This window comes from Marmota marmota, unplaced genomic scaffold (genome assembly GCF_001458135.2).
Source record: "Marmota marmota marmota unplaced genomic scaffold, marMar, whole genome shotgun sequence".
Lineage (NCBI taxonomy): Eukaryota > Metazoa > Chordata > Mammalia > Rodentia > Sciuridae > Marmota > Marmota marmota.
The window spans coordinates 8,029,603-8,056,016 of NW_026000000.1; the positions used below are offsets into that span (position 1 = coordinate 8,029,603).

General features: G+C 44.0%; 1 protein-coding gene across 1 annotated transcript in view; it reads left to right on the forward strand.

Annotated features, from left to right (window-relative positions):
- Positions 1 to 26,414, forward strand: part of Vstm4 (V-set and transmembrane domain containing 4) — a 92,820-nt gene that overhangs the window by 37,942 nt on the left and 28,464 nt on the right. Inside the window, exons 4-5 of the mRNA XM_015498909.2 lie at positions 1,495 to 1,602; positions 13,817 to 13,850. Of these exons, the coding sequence (XP_015354395.1) occupies positions 1,495 to 1,602; positions 13,817 to 13,850 (142 nt within the window). The remainder of the gene's footprint in view (positions 1 to 1,494; positions 1,603 to 13,816; positions 13,851 to 26,414) is intronic.

The window sequence follows — 26,414 nt, forward strand, 5'->3', positions numbered from 1 at the left end:
ACAACTCTCCTTAAAAACTTGAATAAATGCTAATTGTGTTTAAAAAATGCTGACCAGCACTAAGAAAATATGAGGATCTCATAGACTCCAAGGTAGAGGCTGCACTGGGCCTCCATGGGCCCTGGGCTGGGAAGGAGAGAGTTAAAACAGCCTGAATGTCTAATTCTACCTCCCTCACCCTTCCCTTTCACTGACCATCATCCTGACCTGCATCTCCAGGCTCCCCTGGGAAGCCAACCACCTGCCACCTCTTCTACCTGCCACCCCCAGCACATTGGCCTTTATAGTTTAAGCACTTAACTATCAGCATCTCCATATCCCAAGGGCTTTGCAAAAGTGCGCTCCTGTTGACTTGGCAATTCCACTTCTGGGAACTTAAGCTTACGAGCATAATGTGAGAAACGCATTAAGGCTTAAGAATCATTTGTTATGGGGACAACAGGCAGAAACACTGAGTGGCCAACAGCAAATGATTTGGACATTTTCATTTTCCAAAGTTTTCCAAAGTGGTCGTACCATTTTATATTACCATTGCCCGTGAACCAGTTTATCTGCACCCTTGCCAGTATTTTGTGTTATCTCTATTTTTTCTTCGAACCATTGTAAACAGTGTATGGGATATCTCAATGTGGTTTCATTTTACATTTATTTAATGACCCAGGAAATTGAACATGTTCTCATGTGTTTATTTGCCAGTGTACTTCTCCTTGATGAAATGTCTTTGCATGTTTTATCCATTTTCCTTAAGAGGATTGTCATTCATATTTTACTGTTGAGCTTTAAGAGTCTTTTATATTGTAGATTCTAATCCTCTGTTGGATATGCAGATTGCAACTATTTTCTCCCAGTCTGTAACTTTACTTTTGCTTCTGTATATATGGTTGTTTACAGAACAAGATTTTTCAGTGTTGATGAGTCAGGTTTTCTTTTCTTTTCTTTTTCTTTCTTTCCTTTTTCTTTTTGCAGTGATGAGGATTGAACTCAGGGCCTCTCGTGCATGCTAGGCATCAGCTTTACCACTGAATTCTACCGTCTACCTTCAACTTTTAGTTATGTGGAGAGTACTTTAGGTGTCAAGTCTAAGAACTCTTTGCCTAGTCTTAGATCCCAAGGATTTTCCTCCTATGTTTTTTCTATAAGTTTTTTAGTTTGCATTTTAATTTTAGGCTTGTGGTTGACTTTGAGTTAATTTTTATACAGCATGAGAGGTTAATTATAATTTTATTTTTTGCTAATTGCTCCAGTGCCATTTATTGAAAGGCTATCCTTCCCCCATTGAATTGTTTTTGCAGTTGTCCAAAATCAATTGAGTATACTTGTGTGGATCTCTTTCTGGGCTCTCTGCTCTGTTTCTTTGGTGTGTGTCCAGGCCTCTACCAATACCACACTTTACCTTGATTACTTTATTGTGGGACTTTTAGAATTCCATTTTTTTAAAACTGATTTTGTGTGTTTTCCCCTGATGACTACCCTGGATGTGTCCTTGCATTTCAGATCTCTACATGTATGCCGTCCTTGTGTGCTGTGTGGGGATCCTCAGCGTTCTGCTCTTCACTCTGGTCATTGTCTGGCAGTCTGTGTTTCACAAGAGGAAATCCAGAGGTAAGAAACAGATAAGATCATGTCTGGAACAGGCGGATACTCTGCCCACAAATAGGCACAAGATGCTGGGCAAAGTATCACCTTGGTAGAAAAATCATCCCGAGTCAGGATTATTTACCTATGACTGGTAAGCAAAGTAAGTGAGATGTGTTTCCCTTAGACACTGCTAAAATAAACTGTGGTCACTGCTGATGTGATTTAAATTCCCCTTATCCTCAAATCCCTCCTCCTCCATTTCTGAGATCCCTAACTGCTCTCATATCATTCTCCTGGAAGAGGCTGTGTCATGGATGAGCCTGGGGTTGCATTAGGACTCTGCCTCTCAAGACTGAGTTTTTGGACACATTCCTAGATTATTTCTGAACTTGAGTTTCCTCGTTCATGACAGTGACTTGACAAGCCCTTTCTTGGATAGATAGTTCTTATGAGGGTTCACCTGGTAGACAGGTAGGACTTGCCTAGTCTCCCCATCTTTCTTTTCCTGTCCAACCTGAGTGTCCTTTCCTGCTAGCTTTCTTGTTCAACCCGTGACTGTTCTCTGAGTGTTCCCCACTCCTACCTCTTTCTCCCCCGAGAATTTCTAAAACAGCCAGGGAATGCTCACTCTCAGAATGAGCCATGGTAAAAGCTGGGCTCTCAGATTCCAGTTCCAAACACATTTCTTTACTTAGCATCCGAGAACGTTCCCTGTCTTCCTCATCTGAGACATGGGAGTGTACCGGGTCTCATGGGCTTGTTCTAAGTCACAAAAGAAAAAGAGAAGAGAAGAAAGAGAGATGCTTGACATTTGTTTATAATTATACATAATTATCACTATTCATCCAGGTCATAGCTCTAGAAAGAGCCATGTTGCTAGGGCGTGTGGAGGAGACCCTCACACAGAAAAACTTATAGAGGGAACACTCCCCCAGAGGTGTAGGCAAAGCTGAGGAGACACACCCAGGGACCAGCATCCATAGGAAGCTATTTCTACCCTAGACCTCAAGAGGAAAGGGAAGGAGTTGTTCCAGGATTGTGTGAAAGCTGCTGCTGTCGGGATGTGTCATCCACAGGGGCCTTAGGAAGGGGACTCAACCACAAGCCAGCAGTAGGAGAAGGCCAGGGTGGTGCATTTCTTAGCCTTTCTTCTCCCCTGTTGGACTCTCTGGCTGCTGTGTCCCCATGGTGTGGCCAAGCAGAAGGACAAGGGAGGGATCTCCAATGAGAAGGTCAGCCCCAGAGGCTGAGCAAGGATGGGTGGGGATTGCGGAGACAGCAGAGAACACCCATACAGTCTGCTCCCAATCATGGCATGAGGGCTGCAGCCCTGATCTCTCTCCTCTGGTGTTGGTACCCTTGACACCAGTTTTGTATGTGGCTATGTGTTGTCCTCCAAAGCCACCCTCCTTCATGGTGTCTGCCACCATATGAGTGGCACCTGAGCATTTCTCTTGTTTTTAACCCTTGACTGCTCCCCTGAGCTCATGACACATGTGGTGCATGGGCGTTGGCATTTACATCTCTTCCAGAGGACACAGTTAAGGCAGGGGCCATGCACATGACCCGTTCTCCTTGGAATTTGGCCCATGACAGATGCACAACAAATGATGGACAAATGGGTTTGTTTCCCAGATGCTCTGCTCTCAACTGTTGGAATTTGGAAGCCACATAAGTTCTCAAGCCAGCTGTGTTCTAAGGGAGCTCTGCTAGGGCTTGGATATAATAAAGCCTGACTTGTCCTAAGTTCCAGGCCCTGTGGGGCCTGAAGCAGGGCCAGGGAAATAAAGCAAGACATTCAGGATTCTCATGCAGAGAATTGGGATCCCAGCTGCCGTGACCTCTAGCCCCAGGGTGGGCTCCACACAGCCTTGTTTGCACCTGTGCAGAACATCTAAAAGCCCTACTCAGCTGTTTGGAGTGTTATCTGACCACCTGCCATGGTCTGGGCACCCGACTTGACTCCTCCATGCCCTGTGTGACAGCCTGCATGGCTCCCATGTGACAGAGAGGACAGCCAAGGAGGTTGATAAAGTCCTGACACAGGAATGGTGGCCCGTTCCTGTGATGAGGCCCAGACCCATCCTCAACCCAAGCCTTCCACATTTTTATTCAAGAAAACCTCAGCTCTCTGGAGGCTGACCATTGCTAAGGAATTTTCCTTTGGCCTTCCATTGCAATTGTTGCTGAAGTTCTTTTCAAACAGCTCCACTTGGCTCCTGCAGCTCCTGGCAGCTTGACTTCGGCCTGATATGAACCCTTGTCAGTGGCCTCAGGCTGGTACTCTGTAGCCCAGGCAGGGCAGGTTCTGCTGGCCAAGGGCCTCTGAGCCTCGCACACCCAACTGCATTGTGGACCAAAGGCAGAGAGCTATGCATTGTAGGCCTGGGTATGCCCTTTAACTGGCCCCAGGAACCTTAGAGCAGCAGTTAACCTTCCTGAGTAGACCAGGTACCTGCTCAAAGCCAGACTTTAATGTCTGGAGCAGGCCTGAGAACCTGAATTTCTTTTTAAAAGCATTTTGATTGGCGCATTATAATTATCATGATAGTGGGATTCATTGTGACATATTTGTATGTGCTCCTTTTCTAACCAGCATTGCTTACAGCCTTACAGCCAGGTCTTCTTAACTCAAGCTCACTCAGCACCCTTTTACAACAAATATTTTTTCATGGTCCCGCTACTATTTTTAAATGAACTTTGGTCCACAATGCAGTTGGGTGTGCAAGACTCAGAGGCCCTCCATGAAATCTGGGCTGGGCTCTATTAGGCTGTTCTATTGGAGCTGGGATCCTTAATATAATTTAATGCTCTACAATCAAAGGAGAATTCAGAGGAAAGTAATTTATAATACAGCAAAACGAATTTTAGTATTGTACCCATTCTTTTGATAAGTTTGAATTTCAGAGAAGATAGTAAACCTTTATATTTGACCCTTGAAATAAAGTTTACATAAACTATGTGAGTATGTATGAAGACTCCATATGCACGTGACAGGGACAAGTATGGACAGACACAGATATGCCTTCAAATCTAGGAGTGGTACTGCTCGTAAAACTCCAAGTGTTAGTAAGTTTTCAAATAAAAAATGTACTCTTAACTTGGTTCTCACACCCTTGAAATAATCATCATATATTAAAATGAAGCAGAAAAATATAGACCTTATGTTTTCATGTAAAACAGCCTTAGATCCCAGGCTCTCATGAAGAGTTTTGTTTTTTCTTTTTGTGAATGTCAGGAAGGTTATTTGCAGTCAAGCAGGACAAATATTCATTTGTAAACTGTCCTGTATATTGCCGGATATCCTGAATCCCTGCCTTCTACCTACCAATTTTCAAGTGTTATCTCCCATGAATGAAATAATCAGAAATTTCAGATTACCTCTGGGGATGGACTGTTCTCCCCAAAATCATGTCCACTGAGCAGATTCCTCATAGGTCTGATGCTCTGTCCACTGAGCTGGAAGAAGCAAGACCTCTAGGAATCCGGGGACAGGTCCTGCCAAGGGACTCATAGTGCCAGAAGGACACTGTCTTTAGTGGGTCTGCTTCTGTTCTATTGCTGTTTCTGGGGGGTAAGTTATTTTATCAAATCCCCATTTCCATGCAGAGCAATGGTGAATTTCCCCAGTATAGTTCAGAATCCCAAACCCATCCTACTTGGATACAAACCCTGACCTTTCCCCCACAGGAGCTCAGCAGACACTACTCTCCCAGAGCCCTGTTATGCTGCAGGTGGGTTGGAGAGCATTCATTTGCCAGTAAGGTACTCAGGAGAGCAGAACCAGGCTCAGAGTCAGTGGTACTCCAAAGGCAGGTGGGCAGTGAGGACCACTACCATTGGAAGCTCCCCAGTGTCCAATGAGACCTGGGTTGTAGGACTCTAGGAAGAGTTCTTGATATTTAATAACAGAAATGATGTGATGGGACACAGAGAATCTGATGAACATGGTCTTGTTTTAAGTTGGTCACAGACATCTCTTCTGAATCTGGAGATGTGACTAAGAGCAGTTGCATTTCCTGTCATTAAGTGGACTCTCACCCAGAGATCACACACAGGGAATCCTAAAATGTTTGAGGTACCTACTGCTTGTAGAAAAAAATCACCCCAAAAGCAGTGGTCCAAAGCAAAGTTTATTTCTGAAATCTGGGCTGGGCTCTATTAGGCTGTTCTATTGGAGCTGGGATCCTTAATATCTGGAATTTGCCCCAGATTGAGATCCAGGGTGGAGCCTCAGCCCTGGGGATCCATCTAAGAGAGAAGGGCTAGAGGGGACAAAGGACTTTGTGACATCTCTCTCTTCCTGTGGTCTCACCAGCACAGTATCCAAAGCCCCCTGCTTGATAACTCTAGTCTCCAAGAATGTGCCTCAACTGTCACTCTCACATTCTAATGGTTAAAGCAAGTCCCCAGGGTAGCCTTGTCTCAGGGCCAGAGAAGAGTGGCAAGGAATTTGTGATCATTTCTAAACAACTGTTCAAAGCAAACTGCATTGCTCTCTTTCCCCACTACCCAACTAGAACAAGGGAAGGCTTTCACCCCTGCCTTGGGGCAGAGGAAGGGTGCAACCCAATCACTAGAGGTGGCTGGGACATAATCATGACCTCAATGAGACCTGAGGACTGTGGTACCAGGCTATTTCCCTGGTAACCAGTTGGGTCCTGAGGAGCAGGGAAGGGTCAAGTGGGGGTGGGGAGGGCTGTGAGTCCAACACTGCAGGTTCCAGCCAGTGTCAGAGTAAGAGCAGGGACAAGCACATCCAAGAGGTCAGCCCAGGAGGTTGCTTCTGTAGTGGGTCTCTCACTGGGGGCAGTCAAATATTTGAGGACCAGTCCATGCATGAACAAAGGATCCTCAGAAATGACATTACTAAAGAACAGTGTGACCCTTACAACTCAAATAGAGCCAATTCTCATACTTAACACACCACACTGTAACAAACTTGCATCGTTTTGATCCAAACTAGAAATACACTTTAAGGGCTGTTTTAAGGAGGGCTGAGTCTTGATGGCGTCTAGGTTTTTCATGTGGAGGTGTGTTGGCTGAGCCTCCACATTTTGCCCGTAAGTAGGAAAGCCAGCCTCTCCTGCCTGATGAGGGCTGCAAAGCATCTCATTTTCTAGGCTGCTCCCACCCTGAACAGAAGAGCTGAGGCCAGTACCTATTCTTTGGTTCCTGTAGCAATATCTGTGTAGACAGAAGACATTAGAGTAGCTGGCCCCATTCCTGATGTGAGCCCTCAAGGGACTCTGAGATAAATAAGCCCATCCCAAAAGCCAGGGGCCCACGGGACAGCCCTCTTGGTTCTCAGCCTTTCTGCTGCTCTGCCCTCACCCCGGCCTGTGCTGCTTCCTTTCCTAAGCTTCAGCCTTCCCGTTAGCTCATCTGGAGTTAATTGCACCCATGTGTTGCTGGACAAGCACAAACATGTTTTCCACTTCCTCTCCTAAGTAGTAAATCTCCATGCCTGCTTTTTGTTAATGCCAGCAGTGCCCAGAATCTCATCCCAGGGCTATTGAAGCAGAGTCACCCTGGAAAACACCAATCTTGGTGGCCCACAGCTGAGCCCCGAAATATTCCAGTGGTTCCTAACTTTCATGGCTCAAAATTCAATCTTGATTTGCTGCCTTGGGATGACCCCAACAATCCCTCAGCCTTCCATGTCTGAGTTTTTAGAAGTACAGTCTTTAAGGCACACAGGAACCAAGTGGAGAAGAGGGATAGCCCGCACTTTTTAATTGTACTCATCAGTGTGAGCTCTGGTTGTTTAGACTGGACTCCCCCAAGGCTTGTTAAATCCCCTTCCTCCCCTGTCTGTAAGCTGTAGCTTCTCTGGCTCCTGCTGTGGACAAGTTGAAGGCCTGTTGTCTTTTCTTCCAGAGATACAAGAAAGAGGGGGCTGGGGCCCATGTCCCACTGACAGCCAGACAGGGGGATGGGAGGGAGATGCAAAGGACAGAATTGGATGGCTGGGGATGGTAGGGAACTGGAGGATGACCCCAGGCCTAGAGGAAGCTGAAGGATCATCTGCCTAGAACCAGAGGTACCTGTATAACCCTCTTTTCTTTCAATGTAAGGCAGAAGGCTTTTCTGGCTCTCTCATTTGGCCCACTGACTCCAACAAAAGAGAGGCCATCTTTCCTATGTGGGTCTCAAGAGCTTTCCCAGGAGTCCTGTAAAAAGAATCCTGGACTTAAAGCTTAGATCTGAGTTCCTTTATTTACAAAGCAGATATTGCAAAACCCCAAATAAATTATGTTCTGAGTCTTTAAGTCTCCTGACTAGGAGATTAGGGATGGACATTTTTTCTTGGGTCTATGGGAGGTGCCTTTCAACGTTCTGTGTGGCCTCCAGTCCTAGCTGTGGGCAGCACCAGGGATGCGTGGGCTCACCTTGCCTGGTCACATGCCTTCATTTGTCAGCCTGGCAGCTGTGTCAGCCATCCTGCTCCCATGTCAAGCAGGCCCTTTGCAGGCTCTTTCAGTAGACATACGCCTTGAGCCATAGATGTAATCGGACATTTCCATAGTAGTCACATTAAAAAAGGTGAGAAGAAACAGGTGAACAGGTGAAATTAATTTAGTATTTCTTATTTAACCCACTATATCCAAAATATCATTTCAACAAGATTAATACATAAAGATTATGAATGAGACTGCCTTCCTTCCTTCCTTCCTTCCTTTCTAATTCTGAAGCATCAAAATACAGTGTGATTACACACTTTTGGCACATCTCATTTTGGTCTTTTCACATTTTGAGCCCCCTAAGGCTGCTGACCACTGTGAGACCACCTGACTCTCATAGGCAACTTTGTATACAGAGCTTTTCTTTTTATGAGTGTGGCCATTAAATGGCTCTTAGTACCAAACAAACAGGAGGTGGAGAGCTTGGTTCTTCTCAGCTTCCCACTTGTGACCAAGAGAGGTGGCCCTTTCCTTGTAATGGTGCTGGCCTGGCAGGGCTGGCAGGGCAGGGCTGCTTCCTATAGGGCACGGGGTTTTGGACTGGCATGGGGAGGGCTCAGGGCTGTGTGTGGGAAGGGGTGTCCCTGTCCTGTGTGTCTCCCCAAGAAAACACAGACAGGGGCCCTAGGCTGGCCTCAAATACTGGTGGTGCTTTCCAAGGCTGCAGGGCTCCCTGCTTGTTCTGGGGCCGCAGATGAGGGAAGAGATCTCTGCAAAAGCTCCTGGGCACTTACTGTCTGGGAAGAACTGAAACTCCATGGTGGAGCTGCCATGGTCCTTTCTATGAGTGGAGAACCTTCCGAGAATAGAACAGAAGCTGCCATGGGTCCTATCACAGGGTCTTTGCAAGGCCTGGGAGTCTGAGGCAGTGCAAGGGAATTGGAAGGAATGAGAAGAGGTCAGCCACACTGTGGAGGTCCAAACACTGCTACAGGGGTTGGCAAAACAGGGTGCATGGCTCCCTCAACCCTAAGTTATCCAACTCAGATTGGCAGTGGTGATAGGGACAGGCCTAGATGGAAGAGCCACAGCCTTCAGGTTGGACAGGCCCTCTGGGAAGCTTGGGGTGGGAGGTATGAGTGGTGTGGTCTCAGTTGAGAGGGAGGAGTTAGGGCAGGGGTTGGCAGGAGGGGCCAGAGCTTGGTGTTTCTTATTAGAAGACATAAGAAAATACAGCCTTTCTTTTAGAATCTTCAAAGTCTCCAAATTCTTAAGTTCACTATTGCAAAGGAACCAGGTCCTGAGTTTGAGTCTTTGTGCAGGGTGGTTGCCTGACATGGTGCTGAAGCCTCCAGGTGAAGAGTGCTGGTGGCCAGCTGTGGCCTGTGGGAGGGGCTGGCTCCATCATCCCTGTACTGCCTTCCTTCTCTTCCAGGTCTCACTCCTTCACTCCCAAGTGCAACTCCCAGGATCTTCTGCCATAAACTCCTGGCACTTGAATCATTGCTTTGGTCTCTGCTTCCAAAGGGTCCAAGCCAAGCTAGGGTCACACCATCCTGTAATGAGCACTGAAGACACTACGCACGTTCAAGGGCAAGTCTGTGTGCATCCACTTTTTCAGGAGCCTGTAAGTCTCACCTCTGGTGTTCAGAATCAAAATTCTGGTCCTACGGTGGTCCCTCTTCACAATGGGAGCATTGACCCTGCACACACCAGGCTGAGACTTCACACCCATTGACTGGCAAATTGGCCAGGCATGCATTTTCTATATCCTGGCACTGCCTGCCCTCCTGGACTTGGGCCCCTGGACCTCCTTAGCCCACATACCCATTGGAGTCTCCCTAGCCACTCTCTTGCTCCTCCAATTCCTGGCCTTCATGTTGCTTACCTCCCTGCCATTGAACAGGTCAGCTCCTGGTATTCTTTTGGATGCCAGACCAGCCCTGTTCCACTTCAGTTGTGGACAATGGCCAGTCTCCTTCTGCAGGAACCTGAATGCTCACTACCCAATTTCTCTAAGAATGGCGCAGAGTAGTTACAAGATGGCTCCAAAGTCAGGCTGCTCAACTGTGCTGCTTCTCAGCTGCATCAGTGTGCTCAGGCTGCCATCATAAAGATCCCAAACTGGGGCTCACACAGCAGACACAAAATCATAGTCCTGGAGGCTGGAGGCTAGAGTTCAATATCAAGGTGTTGGCTGGCTTAGTTTCTCCTGAGATCTCTCTCCTTGGCTTGTAGATGGTATCTTCTTCCTGTCTTCACGTGGTTGTCCTCCTCAGTGTGTGTGTGTTCTGATCTCCTCTTATGAGGTCACCAGTCATGTTGTGCCACATCCTGCACCACCAAACTCACAGAACAGGCAAGGGGCGATGGGGGATTAGAAAAGAAAGACTCACACGTGCAGATTGTGAAGGAAAAGAACTGGGATCAGGTGGAGCACTACTCTCTGAGGGAGAAGCAGATCTAAAGAGTTATGCCAGCAAGCTTTATTTATAGACATCTCATTATCAGGTTAAAGACTATGTGAGCATTATTCTTTATACTCTGGTAAATTACAGAACTAGAAACATCTATGTAGCTTTGCCACAGTTGCAATGTGCAATGTTAGGAGCTTTGTGTAGTGCTCAAGGAGCCCATTGTTTAAGGTTACTGTTAAGCAGACAGGCTCAGGTGCAGCAGAGATGGTGAAACATGGTGGTTGTCTAGCATGAGAATTCTTCTATCCCATATATGCCTGAGATCAAAATCGATGCTGATAAGACTTTTGCACAAAGTCTTTTCAGGTGGGGCATTACCATAGCAGCAAGGCATCCTGTACCCTTGCATAGAAACATTTCCAGGCAGCAGGTTTGCCACATCCATGGGGTCATCAATGTCCCCCAATCTCAGTCACTGCTCTCCCATTCTCTGTCACTGCTCTCAATGTTGGATTAGGGTACATCCTATTGGCCTCATTTTAACTGAATTTCCTCTTTAAAGGGAATTTAAACAAACATAGTCACAATCATATTCTGAAATACTAGGGGTTAGGACTTCAACATATGAATTTTGGAGGGAATAATTAGGTGTGTGACCTTGGTTGAGTTCATTAACCTTTCTGTGTCCTCCATTGTTACACAGCAGTGAAGATAAGTTTATTGTGAATATTAAATTAGAGTATGAAATTGTGGTCTTCAAATACTTTTGCCTGAATAGTTTCTAAAATAATTCACAAAACTAAGTAACTCTTGATCTTTTTTTGTTGATATCAAAACTTTTCATCACAAATGTGAATTATTGCAATGGATGCAATAATTCCAGAACACTGCAAATGCTAACATCTTAAAATTAAATGGTTACACCTGTTTTTTAGACTTAAATGTCTTGTTGTTAATTACCATGATCATTTATGACCATTTATTTAGAAACCATTTATTAGAAAAAAGAGAGAAGCCAAGTGTGGTGGTGCAATCCTGTAATCCCAGCGGCTCTGGAGGCTGAGACAGGAGTATTTTGAGTTCAAAGCCAGCCTCAGCAAAAGTGAGATACTAAGTAATTCAGTGAGACCCTGTCTCTAAATAAAATACAAAATAGTGCTGGGGATATGGCTCAGTGGTTGAGTGCCCTTGAGTTCAATTCCTGGTACCAATAAATAAATAAATAAATGAGAGAGAGAGAGAGAGAGAGAGAGAGAGAGAGAGACAGAGAGAGACAGAGAGAGACAGAGAGAGAGAGAGCGCGCGAGCGCATAAACATGCTTTAACTGTTGGAAAGTTCATATTCTTCATATTGGGATATTGGGATCAGCTTATTTCATTTAGCATGATGGTCTCCAGATCATCCATTTACTGGTGAATGTCATAAAGTCATTCCTCTTTATGGCTGAGTAATATTCCATTGTGTATATATACCGCATTTACTTATCCATTCATCTGTTGAAGAGCACCTGTGTTGGCTCCATAGCACAGCCCTTGTGAATCATGCTGCTATGTGGAAGCTAAACCACACACACACACACACACACACACACACACACACACACAAAAGAGGTGCAGGGGGTGGGGAAGAAGAGAAGTTCAGTAGACTAGACAAAGGGAAATGAAGGGAAGAGAGGGGGAATAAGAATAGGAAAGACAGTGGAATGAATCTGACATAATATTCCTCAATGTTTATTGCAAGCAAAATATTGGAAATGTGCAGCCCTGTCTTGTGGAAGGGTTGGCTAGCTGGTCAAGAGGTACTCACTTTCTCAACACTGACATCATCTCTTGTTTTTGCCTACTGGCATTTCCCCCTAGGGCAGGTCTCCTAATATTATCTTGATGAATGAAAAGTTTGCCTTGGTTTTATAAAATAGAAAACAGTTACATCATGACAGGGGAGGGAAAGAATACAGATCCGAAGTAAATGGCACATTGTTTTGTTTGAAAGAATAACGACGTGGAAGATGAAGATCCAGAAATTGGTTTCCTTCAAACTGTCCTACATGAGAGTGATTTGGGGTATGAAAACCCTAGACTGAAGACCACTGGTCCATATAAATACTCTTAGAATAGTGCTACAAATATAGGAATTATTTAATACATACCATGGTTGCTCTTGTTATTGTTGCATCTATAAATTATCTAGCATTCAGTAGTTACTCAGTAAATGGAGTATAGGAAGAATCTGGGTACTGGTCAGGAGTTGGACAAGATAAAGCTATACAGACATTTGTGAAGCTGAAAGTCTCCCAGCCAGCAATGAAACCTGCATTGGTTACTTCAAATTTAACAATTTCATGCAAGTGTTGTATTTGCTCACAGTTCCGCAGGTCAGCAATTTGGGCTGGGCCCAGCTGAGCAGTTCTTCTGGTCTTAAGTGGAGACACTTGGCTAGTAACAATCTAATAGTGGAGTAGCCGGCGCAGGTTACTTTGGGGCCTCAGCTTGGATGACCGATGTCTGCTCCATGCTGTCCCATCTTCTAGTGGGCTGGCAAGACTTCCTCAGGAGGTATCAGAAGAGTTCCCTGCAACAAGAGAGCAGACTCCACAGCCAAAGGCCATTGATGCTTCCGCACTTGGGACCCATTGACTGATGTTCCCTTGGCCCAAGCAGCTCATGTGGCCAAGCCAGAGTCAGCATTATACTAGGTGTGGACAGACACAGGGAGGCGTGATTCCCTAGGACCATGGATGTGACCCTTCAACACAACCCAGGATTCCCCTAGCTGTTCCAACTTTCCTTCTATATGGAGGAAATTCAATTATAGGCCTTGAATTTGACACTTGTTTCATTAAGTTCCTAGGTATTCTTATTTTTCCTCTGCAGCCAGAATCATTTAGTTTTCTCCAAAGAGACCTGCTATAGAAGGATGTCTTGCTCCAAGACTGGTTTCCCAAGGGCCTCTTTTGAGTCTGGGAAGAGCATTAATCAGAGAATGCTCGCCCATTTTATCATATATTAGGAGCTTTTAAGTGGAGACCAGCTGTCTCATCTGATCTCAGGAAGGCTTTGTCGTGACTAAGGTAGAGCTTGGAATTCTGTGACACTTTCATCTCAAGATCTATCTGTTTAGAAACCAATCAACCTGCTTTGGCCAAAAATAAATATTATGAGCTATAAAACCAGGAAGTCTGACATGTATGGTTTCCTGCCTGACTAGATCCAGAACTGGAAAAATGTCAAGTTTCTGGGGTGTCCTGTGATGTCTTTGCTGTATTCCCCCAAGAGCGTATGCAAAAACCCCCAGATATATATATATATATATATATATATATATATANNNNATATATATATATATATATATATATATATATATATATATATCCAAAGTAGCATTTATTTACCTCTCTCTTCTTTTTTCTTTCACAGTGAGACATTATTTGGTGAAATGTCCTCAGAACAGGTAGGAATATTTTCTTCTTTTTTCCAAATGAAACTCTGCTATTGTACTTTTTTTGTTGCTATGACTAAGAAACCAGTTAAATAAGAATTTTACCTAATGGTCTACATGTAAGTGTATAAATAAGCCCTTTAACAATGTGTGTTCTGCATGTGTGTGCGTGTTGGAAGATTTCACAATCTGATTATCTCCCCTGGAGGGTCCAGATAGTATTCGACTCATGCTAGCCCAACCCGCATGCTGGAGGAAGCTTGGAGTGTGCAGGTCTGCACCCCTGTTTAGGAGGGGACTCGAAGTTGATCAAAACCATGTTGGTACCTTCTGACCACAGATGCTCCTAATGTCCTTGGACCAATGTCGCCCCACTTTTACCTGGTGGGACACACCTCATAGGTAGTTGTGAAAAGATATTTGCAAACTCATATCATTTAAAATTTGGGGGCTTCTAATGCAGACAAGATAGCATAGGTCAATTTTTCCTGCTCTTCTCTGGAAAGCACATCTATAAACTCTGGAAATAACAAGAGAAAACCCAAGGAGGACTTGGGGAGGTAGTCAGAAGAAGGAAGTCTTCTTTCAAGGGTCCCTGGTCTGGGGAATTACAAAGTTGCAGAGCATCTTATGTCTTCTCCATCCAACAGAAGAAGGGGACTAGACCCATTTTTTTTTTATTCCCAGCCTAGTGACAGAAAGCACCCAGGTAAGCTCATTCCTTCCCTGTATCTAATGGGCATTTCTCTGACAAGCTCAGCTTATCCCTACACCCCAGCAAGGGGCATGGGTTGGGAGCCCCTCCCAATAACAATAAGCATCAAGATAGGGGTTCTTCTTTCCATAGACCTGAAACTCCCCTCCCCAGATGACATCAGGGCTGGAGGAAAGCACTGGAAAGAGGAACCCAGACCCAATAAGAGGCCCAACTAGGAAGTTTCTTCTTCTCCATGGGCCCACTCACCAAGAGACATCCAGCTCCATCTAGGGAAACCCCTCCCACTCAGGCAGCTCCCAAATAATCCAAACAGGTTAAAATAAGATTGTAAAGGCTCTGAAGGTGAAATGAACTTCTTGGCCTGCAGAAGTTGGCCAAGATCGTGTGATAACCTAAACAGGGCGAAAGCCTGCAAAAAATTAGAAGATTTAAATAGAACCCAGAACCTCCTAATAGGATTCTTCCCCAAATCACTCGTCACACTGAAAAACACAAACATTATGGCTTGAACTAGAAAAGATCATTGACTAGGTCAACACGGAGATGAGTCAGGTATTGGTATTGAACTGACAAGGATTTTAAAGGCATCATCAAAAAATGTTTGACAAGAAATTACAACATCTCTTAAAACAAATGGCAAAATAGAAAAACTCAGCCAATAAAGAGAAATTATTTAAAAATGGAAATTGTGTAATTTAAAAATATAATAATAGATAAAATTCTTAATGAATGAGAATTTTAAAATCCTTACAATGGTAGTGTGGAGATGTCAGTGGAGAGCTGTGAACTGGAGGACAGATCAGTAGGATTCATCTGTCTGAATCACAGAGAGAAAATAGACTAAAGGAGAACAAGCAAAGTACAGTCCTCAAGGACCTAGGGGACAAAAGACCTGACATTCTGTCACTGGAGTTCCAGAACTAGAGGAGGAAGAGTGTAGAGCAAAAAGAGAATTGGAGGAAATAATGGCTGAAAACTTCCCAAGTGTGGCAAAGGAAAAGACTTCAGGATTTAAGTGAGTGCCAAGCAGGATAAACCTGATGTAACCCACGTGGAGACACAGCGGAAGCAAGCAGAAGATGATTTGCATGTCAGTGCATTTATTCTCTGAATCCTTGCAGAACAGAAATAAATGGTGCATTTCTTAAATATTGAAAGAATAGAACAGTCAGCCACAAAAAACCAAAATAATTTGTAACTAGCAGACTTGCTAGCAACTAATAAAAAAATTTAAAAAATAATAAAATAAGTATGAAAAAATTTTTTTTGAGAAAAAAATTGGGGCAGCATCAGGAAGAAAGAAGGAACAACAGAAAGAGCTGATACATACAGTAGAAGAGTCTATGGATTCTCATGAGCTTTAAAATAATATTTAATGATTAAATCAAGAATTACAAAACTATCTCATACTCATGACATTGATATTTTAAAGTGAGGAAGATAAAATGACCCAAATAGAAAAGAAGTCTCCATACTTCACTCAGTGATGGATACTGGTACCAGTCAATGTTGGTCAATCATTGACCAAACCAGCTACTAAAATAATTGTGAAAACAAAACCCGACTCAAAAATAATATAGAGCTGGGTGCAGTGGTGCGTGCTTGGAATCCTAGAGGCTCAGGAGGCTGAAGCAGAAGGATCTTGAGTTCCAAGCCCACTTCAGCAACTTAATGAGGGGCTAAGCAATGCAGTGGGACATTGTCTGTAAATAAAATACAAAAAAAATAATAATAATAAGGCGGGGGGGGAGGTGGCACTGGAGATGTGGCTCAGTGGTTAAGTGGTTAAGTGCCCTGAGTTTAATCCCTGGTACCAAAAACAAAAAACAAAACAAAACAAAAATACACACACACACACACACACACATATATGTATATACACACACATATATGTGTGTGTATATACATATTGTCTAAATATACCAATCAAATCACAGAGAGTGGCAGAGTTGATAAAAACGTGTGATCCAACTATACTCTGTTTCTAAGAAATTCATTTCATATAAAGTGACATAGGTAGATTGGAAAAAAAGAAGAGAAAAATATATTCCACATAAACAACAACAAAAACATCAGGGTGGCTACACTATACTTGATAAAATAGACGTAAGAGCAAATTAAGATTCCTGAGGCCAAGAGGGGCATTAAATGATAAAATGATCAATCAGCCAGGAATACAAAGTTCCTAAATGTGTAACACATCATACAAAAGACCACAAAATTAAAGCAAAACCTGAAAGAGCTGAAAAAAAAATAGATAAATCCAGTTCTGCGTAGGAACCTGAGTACCCTCAGTAGCCTCCTTTCAACACCTGATAGATCTGCTATAGACAGAAAATCAGCAAGGATGATGAAGATCTGAACAATGCAGCCAACCAACAGGACCTGGCTGACATAAAACACCGACTATAGAAGAACATGCTTTTCCCCCAGCCCCCAGGGAACATTAAATAGACCATATCCTGAGCTATAAAATAAACCTCAAAATATTTAAAATAATTGAAATCATAAAGTGGTTCTTTGACTACATTGGAATCAAACTAAGAATCATTAACAAAATAACATCAGGGAAATATCTAAATATGTAGAAATTAAACCACACACTTTTTTGTTGAAATTGACAAATTGATTCTCAATTATATATGTAAATTTTGAAAAAGAACAAAGAGGATTTACACTTCTTCTCATTCTAATGCTATAGTAATCAAGACATTTAGGGATTTGTGCAAATATAGGTACAGAGATTATTGGTACAGAGATCAAATATAGGTACAGAGATCATAACTGAGAGTCTAGAAATAAATCCTTACATTTATGGTCAATTGAATTTTGATACAAAGCCAAGACAATAGTGTTAGATTCATAGATATTCAAAGACAAAATTATTAACTGAGACCCTTGTCTCTTATTGTCCTCGAAATTAATTAAAAATAATTGAAAACCTTTGTAATTACATTTTAAAATTAAAGGATAAGCCACTAAATGAAAGAAAATACTTGCAAATCAGGTAACTGTTAAGGAATTTGTTGACAAAATATATAAAGAGCTCTTACAACTCAATAATAAGATGATGTAATTACAAATGGACAAAAGAGATTTGAATAGATATTTCCGTAAATAAGATATACAAGTAGCTAATAAGTACATTAAAATATGTTCAATATCATTAGGCATTAAGGAAATGCAAATGTAAACCACCATGTGATACCACTGCAGACTGACAAGAAGGCTGGAATCCAAAAGCAGACGATGTCGGTGCTGACAGGGATGTGGAGAAACTGAATCCTTATATGTTGCTGGCGAGAATGTGAAAGGGTGCAGTCACTTGGAAAAATAGTCTGGTAGTTTCTTAAGACATACAACTTAACATATGGCCAGCAATTCCACTTGAGGGGATCTGTCCACACAAAGACCTATATGTAGATGTTCATAGTTTCTTTATTCATAATAACCAGAAACTGGAGACAATCCAAATATGTCCATCAATTGGTAGAGACAATCCAAATATGTCCATCAACTAGTGAATAAGTAAACAAAATTTAGCTTATCTACCCAATGAAATACTGCCTGGTAATGAAACAGACTTCAGATATAGGCTAGTCTCAAAACACTACTAAGGGAAAGAAGCCAGATGCAAAAAACAAAACAAAACAAAAAAAACCCATATCATATGATTCCATGTTAGTAAGATGCCTAGAAAAGGTAAATTTATAGAGATAGAAAGTAGATTAATAATCACCTATGGCTGATGGTTAGAAGTGGAGATTAATTTAAAATGGGCAAGAGGGACATTCTGGGTGATTGAAACATCCTGAAACTTAACCTTAGTGACTGACCATTACATGACTTTAGAGATCCTTTTAAAAACTGTTGAATTTTACATTCAACAGTAAAGTTTACAGTACATCAATTATACCTCAATAAAGCTGTTTCTTTTTTTAAAGCATGCTTCCCCACAAAGCCCCAAGAACTAGGGTGACACTGTCATTTCATTCTTGGGGGAGGATATGGCTGGGCAGTCTGAGGCTGCAGAGCAGCTGGCTGGCCATCATTACTCAGTGTTTGCTTCCTGCCATGCTTGTGTCTAATTAGCCTGCGACTTGTGCTGATTGGTCCCTCCTCCTTCCCCTCCCAGGCCTCCCCCTACCCCTGCCGTGATGAACTGAGACTGAACTGAGCAAGCAGTGTGTCATCTTAGCCTGGTGGTTGGTAGAGTTTGGTTTATCCCCAGCTCTGGAGTACCCGATTGTGTTAGGTTTCCGTTGCTGTGTCAAAATACCTTAAAAACCACCTTAAAAAGAGGAAAGATTTATTTTGGTTCATGATTTCAGAGGTTTCAATCCATGGTCTGTTGGCTCTGTTGTTTTTTTGGCTTATGTTATGTGGTGGAGCAAAGCTGCTCACCTCATGGTGGAGGGAAGCTAAGAGAGAGTCAGGTAGAGACGAAGGTCCCATGATCCCCCAGCAGGGGCATACCCTCAATGACCTAGCTTTGGTCCACACCAGACTCTACCTCTTAAAGGTGCCACAGGCTGGCAACCAGACCTTCAATTCATTGGCTTCTAGACTCTAACACGGAGGTCAGGGAGGATCAGAGAGTCCTGCTCAAATGCTACCTCTGCTTCTCTGCCAGCCACGCTGTACTTCCAGGGAGTAAGGTGGGGTGCCTGATTCACAGCTTTCCCCATGGGTGTGCCTCCTGTTGGATAAACCCTAGATCTACCTCTGGAACCTGGGAATGAGCACCTGCCTGACTTTTCATTCATCTTCCTAACTACAACCTTATGCTTAAATTACTTAGTGCAGCCCTGAGCTCCTGCTACAGTGCCCCGATAGTGAACAGGTCAGTTCTCGCCTTCACATCTTGTCTTTGGCCTGAATATGCCTCACCTCTGCAGCCCAGACAACTTTTCCTGTCCCCATCATGACTGGGGCCCCCAGGTCCTGGAGTCTCATCAGTTGGCTTGGTCATTGCTGCTGCCATGGGCAGCTGGGCCTCTGGGGTCTTGAGCTCTGGTTAGGACCACTGTCCTTCTCCATCCTCTGACCACTTTGTCCTAAGTGGGTATGGGCAGAAAGCACAGAACCAGGGCAAGATACTAGGAATGGAAACCCTCAGGCAGGGGAGGGACCCTCAGGAAGAGGTTACATGCTGGTACTGAGGAGACTGTGGTCACAGAAAAAGGGGCCTCTCCAAGTGACTAGGGAAAGACCTGGTGACTCTAGGAAATTCCATGATTTACTAAGAGTTTTCCAAAGAGGAGAAAAAACAAGGCTCAATGTGAATGTGTATTATCCCTGAGGTCACAAGTTGCCATGCTCTGGGAGGAATAGCCCTGACCTTCAGGGTTGGGAAACTTCCTTTCCCATGGCCATGTGTGCTGAGGATGCAGACATAGCAGAGGGGAGGGAATATCTCTGAGTTCTGCCAGGTTTTAAACATGCCCTCCCTGGGGAAAAGAGCTCTGAGAGCAGCTCAGCTAGTAAGTATGACCCTGTCCCCCAAAGTCTTGGAACATCAGATTTAAAATGAAATCCTACCAGTTGCACAGAGCTGTGATACCTTTCACCCTGCAGGTCAAGCAGGTTGTTGGAAGGATAGCTTGGGAGCACAGGAAAGGCAATCCCCAGCCTATATACTTCCTGGATTTAAGACAATAAAGTGTTTGCAAATGATAGACAAAAAGTAGGCACTAGGTTGCACGTGCTGACAGCAGCTACAACTGGAGTTCCCTCCCGCTTTCTCTGTGTTTTTTGGTACTTACTCTTTCTCATGGATAGATAGGGGTTTGGGCTATTTATATGCAGGATAAATTGCAGGAACTGTTCTATCATGGCTTGTGAGCTTAATTTGAAGCATTTTTCAGTCTTCTATGAATCATCAGAGATTTTTAAGCATCCCCAGAAAATGGAAGTATGGAATTTAATTAATAAGTGACATGTCCAAGATCTCAGAATTAAGACAGAAGTGTGATTTAAAAGAGAATCTAAAGATGGGTGCTCTGATCTTAGATATGCAAGTGCTTGCTTCTTTTTTATAATACTGGTTAGTCACAGGGTGACAGGACATTTATTCCTTCTGTGCAAGGCAATTTTCTTGGAAGATTAAGGCTGAGGGGCCAATATGCCTTTATTCAAAGTCAAGCTCTGCCACTGATTGCTGTGTGCTTTGGCTCTAAAAAATGGGGACAATAATAGACCTAGCACATAGTGTTGGGAGGGTTAGATGAATTGGTCTGTATAAAGTGCTTTGAGTATCTCTAGTAAGGAGTGAGTTCCTTGCAAATGGTTCTATTATAAGTCAGTGTTTATTGAGGAATTCTTCTGATTCAGGTTACAAAGCCACAGAGCAAAGATGAAATAACATACAGTCTATGCCCTTGAAGTCCCTGTTTAATGGGAAGCCCAGTAAAATACAACTGAGGTAGCTCTCATATTGGGCATGCCCAGGATCTATTGCAACTGTCCATAGTGGTTGGAGGTAAGGCCTTTGGGGATGGGGTATTTGGGCCAATTCCGAAGGATAAGTGAGGGTGTTCTGGATGAACAGGGCTGGGGGTCTGGGGGAAGAGAGAGTATCCTAGGGGTGAAAGCCTGGGGAGTAGAGGATCCTGGTCATGGGATTTGGAAGGTGTGTAGATGCAGGACAGAGCATCAAGAGGGTGGCTGGGCAGCACCAAGGATGGCAATCATAACAACAACCAAGCTGTGCTTTCATTGATCGCCATGTCCTGGAAACCACACAAATCATGGGACACACACTTTTTTCACTCCTAGCAACAATCCCTTAGGTGGAGGCTGTCATGGTCCCCATTTGCCAGATGAGAAATTGATAAAAAGAAAAAACAAACAAACAACAACAACAACAACAACAACAAAAAAACAAATGACGGTGTGCTGAGGCCTCCTCACCTGTGAGCAGCACAGCTCACAGGATGCCAGCCCAGGCTGCCAGGCTCCAGGGAAAACACGCTATCCCAGATGTGCTCAGAAGCTTGGAATTCACTGTGAGTGCTTCAGAAGTCGGCATTTACACTAGTAACAAAAACAGATGCTAGGGAAAGTCGGGCAGCAGAAGGAGAAGTGGGAGAGGCATAGTGAAGGTCGATTAGGATTGGCTGCACTGACCCCGAAGCCACGAGGGACAATGGCATATCTGTGCTATTTTGTCTCACGAAGGCATCAAGTTGGGCATGCAAAATCTGCTGCATGCAGTGGCCTTCCTGTGACCACAGATTCCAGTGTAAGCAGCTTGTGCAAGGGCTATCCTGGGATACAGGTCTGGGGCAGACCATTTTGCATCCTCAGAGATATTTTCTGAGGGAGGACCTTGTGTCTCCAAGGACAATGAAACTAAATAGACCTAGGCTGTGGTCCAATCACTGTTCATTACTCTCTCCTGTTTTTTTTTTTTTTTTTGTAAATATATATATATATTCTTAGTTGTAGTTGGATACAATAACTTTATTTATTTATTTATTTTTATGTGGTGCTGAGGATTGAACCCAGTGCCTCACACATGCTACCACTGAGCCACAACCCCAGCTCTCTGCTGGGTTTTTAATGTTCATGAATGCTGTAGACCCTCCTCTGTCCACATTCACCAGAGCAAGCAGGGTGTTGAGGGCAGGGATGGAAGACACGTGTGTGTCCCACCGCCTGCCTCTTTCCTGCGCCCCTGATGGCTATATTTCTCAGTCATGTACTCTCACCCCAGTGCTGATCTGTCATCCTGTTTCCACAGCCTCTCAGGTAGGAGTAGGAGGGGGCAGGACAGGCCTTTGAGATTGGTTCTCTACACTGGCACAATGTGCAGTGCATAACATCTGGGTTTGGGCAGCCTCATTATCAGGTCAAGCCCTGCTACCTGGCAGATTTGTGACCTTGAGCCAGTCATTCAACCTCTATGGGAATGTTTAAGCCTCTACAAAATAGCACAGATATGCCATTGTCCCTCGTGCTCAGGGTCACTATGAAGATTTGATGAGATGGCAGGGATCATGGGCTGTTTCCTCACAATTGCTTGTAGTGTACCCATGTCCTGTATTTCAGGGGATTTCTTTCTAATCCTCCTAAATACCCTACAAGGTACAAATTAGTCTCTGCTGACCTACAGCATGAATAAAACTGCCAACTGTTAGATAAATGGGAGTATTTTGTCATTTATGAATCTTTTCACTCCAGATGACAAAAGCCAAGATGGTGTAACCTAGGAAGGGATTTGCGGCTCACCTAACTGGGGATGGTACAGTGTCTGAGGGCAGCTCAGTCCAGAGGGACCCAGGGTGATTGGGGTGGTGGCCCTTTTTCTGGTTGGTACTAACTCCAAGTAGCCTTTTGTCCTCAGGACAGGCTGGAAGGGAACAGAGCCACATACATTCACTTGTGGCCTTCAAGAACCCACTGTCTCTCTTCCTAACCAGCAAACACAACTCTGACCTCCCCTCTATTAGAGCAGCCTGGATCAAGCACTACAGCCAGAGTAAGGTTGTGCCAAGCTGGGGGAAGGGGTCAATCCTACCCAAACAGGTGCTGTCAATTCTGAGTGGGGCAGATGCTGAAGACACCGCCTCAGTGACCTCTCCCAGCCATTAGTGTTATGACCCAAGACCAGGACTCTATAGGGCCTCCCTACATATTAACAAAACATTTTCTGATCTTAACTGGTTAGTGTTCAGAAGTTTTAAGGTCAAACGAAAATACCAGCCTGGCCAAGCCTCTGTGGCAGAATTCACAAAGCTGGAAGGGACTGCAAAGGAAGAGCTTCCCTTGGTGGAAGTTATACAACTATCTAGTATGTGGCTCTATCAGTGAACTTCTTATGTGACATAACCTACTTATTGTGAATGGTTACAGGGTGGCTGTGAACCCAGATATGACGTGGCAACCACCTCACAAAGGAGCAGGTTTGGTTCTGATATTGTCAGAATATGCATGTTAGAAGGTCTTAGGACAGAAGCTGGCTCTGGCTTAGCTCCCAGGAATACTGTCCCGCTCCATTCTCCACTCAAACATTGAGAAAGAAGATTCCACATAACGATGATGATTATGTCATTGATAAGATAATGATACGTGACACCCTCTATGTGCTTACCACATCCCAATGGAGTCACTGTGATGAAGTGGGCCATTCACTCATCTTGAAAGTGAAATTATATAACTCCTAAGCAGCTCTGGCATGTGGTACCATTGACCTTGGGTACTTTAATGGCAGGAGACACCCCCGGAACAAGTTCAAAAAGCCTATGGTAAGATGTCAGGTTCAGGAAACTTGCCCTGTATATATGAATCCTTGGACTTTTTGTGGCAGTTGACATTGGGGAGGGAGGTACCTGTAGTTATTAGTATTGTTTATTATTATTTTTAAAGTGACAGTAAGTTTCATAGTGACATAGCTGTAGAGGTCAGCAATCTTCCTTCAAGATTCTACACTTAACTTTTTATGAGGTACTGATCCTGCATGGAATCTTAGAAAAGAGGCCACAGAGCTGCTCGAAAAGAAATGGATGGATCTCTCTGGTGATTTAGGTCAGGCATTGCCTTGTCAGAGCCAAAAAATGCAAGTAGGAAGAAAGGAAGCAGGAGGACATTTCTGGGGGGTGACATAGATCAACTTAAGAAACACCTGCTCTGCAGGCCCAGGAAGGTGTTGGCAGGACCAGAGCCAACATGGCTTCCATAGTCCACTTGTTAAGGGTTTTCTGGGTTGGGATCTTTGTCCCTATCTATCTACCTCAGTTTAGGCCATAAATCCCTTTGGAGCATACAACAGGAAACTCTGTACCCAGGGATAAGAAGTACATACTTATTAAACAAGAAATGAGATTCGATAGAAGTCAAGGGAACATTTGGATTCATAGTTCATATGTGCCAGGCACAAAGATGCATGGTTGGCTGGATGAGAGCCCCTTAGCTTGCAAGGTTAGCTGCACCTCTAGCATATCCCAGGCCACTCTCTGTATAAGAATGGCCATTTGATGGCCAAGGGACATCAGAGGGACTCATCTGTAGTGCAGCCTGAGTGTGCTTTGATCTTACAATTATGGAAGCAGGTGAGGCTGAGTCTCAGTTGTAATTATGTTCTTTGATAGAATCAGTTCAGTATACAGCGGTTTTTTTTTTTTTTTAATTTTAAATTTTTATTCCTCTCTCTTCTCCTGAATACTCCTTACTCTAGAGGAGACACACAGAATTTCCATATGATGGCCTACCATGCATACCATTTTGGTGGCGGACATCACTTATCCAGACAATCTGCAGAAACATACTCCCCTGCTTCAAGGGATAGTCCTTCATCTAGGGCACATCTCTGGCCCCCAAGATCCCAGCACTTGGGTTTTCCCTTCCTTCTTCCACCAGGGAAGGGGTTTCATCAGCTGCAGTGCCTGAATTTAATACGAATTTAAAATATACTGAAATTTCAATGTCACCTTCCAGGATCTTCTCTTCAGGGAATTAGTTTAAGCCAGAGCAGTGGATCTTTCTCAATTAACTATCTTCCTGTCCCAGTTTTCTGGTTCTGTGTTGTCTGGACTGGGTCCAAGGGTACTAGCTTCAAGGCCCATAAAGTAGGCCAACCTGTATTGAATCCCACATGTGCTGTCTAGTCAGTGTTCTTTGAAAAGGGTCTGGAACTCTCTGAGGTCTAATTTTCTCATCTGGGAGCACTGGATATTATGAATGCCAAGCTCTTTCCACACTGACTTGCACAGGATAGACACAAACATAGCTATTACCATTTTTAACTTTGTTTTTTTGCAAAAAGTGGTTATTCAGAATTTGTTCAATGCCTTGCAAAATCCAGGTCACCCGCTGTGTTAGTCAGCTTTTCTTTGATCTGATCAAAATACCTGATATGAATTACTTAAAGGAGGAAAGATTTATTTTGGCTCATGGTTTCAGAAGTTTCAGTTCATGGTCAGCTGACTCCATTGCTGTAAGGCAGAACCTTAGTAGAAAGAAGTGGAGGAAGGCGACACAGTTCATGGCAAGAAGCAGAGTGAGAGACAGAACTAGGAAGACCTGGGCACAGGATTTACCCTGCCAGGGCCTGCCTGAATGACCCACTTCCTCCAACTAAGCCCCACCTCCTACGGTTTCCACCACCTCTCAATAATGAGAATTATGAATCCATCAATGGACTAATCCTCTGATTAGGTCACAGCTCTCATGATCTTATCACTTCCCAAAAGCCCCACCTCTGAACACTGAGGCCTTAGGGACCAAGCCTTCAACACACGAGCCTTTGAAGGATGTTCCAGATCCAAACTATAACAGCTGCTTTGCCTGATGTCCTGGGTCAGCAGTCTGTTAGGGTTGCAGCCTCTCTCCCCTCATTGCCTAACAGGAGTGTCCTGCATTGCTATTGTTCAGCACTGCTGAGCCTGTGGAGGGTGTTCATCAGGGGAAGGGCAAGCTGTACTCAGCAGAGAGTTTTCTGATCAAGGTTCAAGTTGAAAGTTCCCTCAGGGCTAGAACATGGGCACTGTGAAATACCCAAGTTGCAGCATCCTGCTCCCAGAGTTGCACTCCCCACCATGTTCCCTCATGCTGGCTACTGAATTTGTTGCTATTTATCCATTTCATTCCTGATCTTGCTTAGACCACACCATCTCATCTGATTCTCATCATAACTCTGTGGAACGTTAGCAGGGGTTGGTGATCCATTTTATAGATTGGTGTGTGGATCTCTAGGGAAATAAGTGAGTTGTCCCGAATCACTCTCTAGTTAGAGTGAAAGAGGCTCCAGTGCAGCCCCTCTGCCCTTTATCCAGCCACCAGGGGTCACTGAGCAGAGGTGCTGAGCCTTTGCAGGATGGAGACCCCTGGGGGGTGACCAGGCAGGAACTGTCTGTACA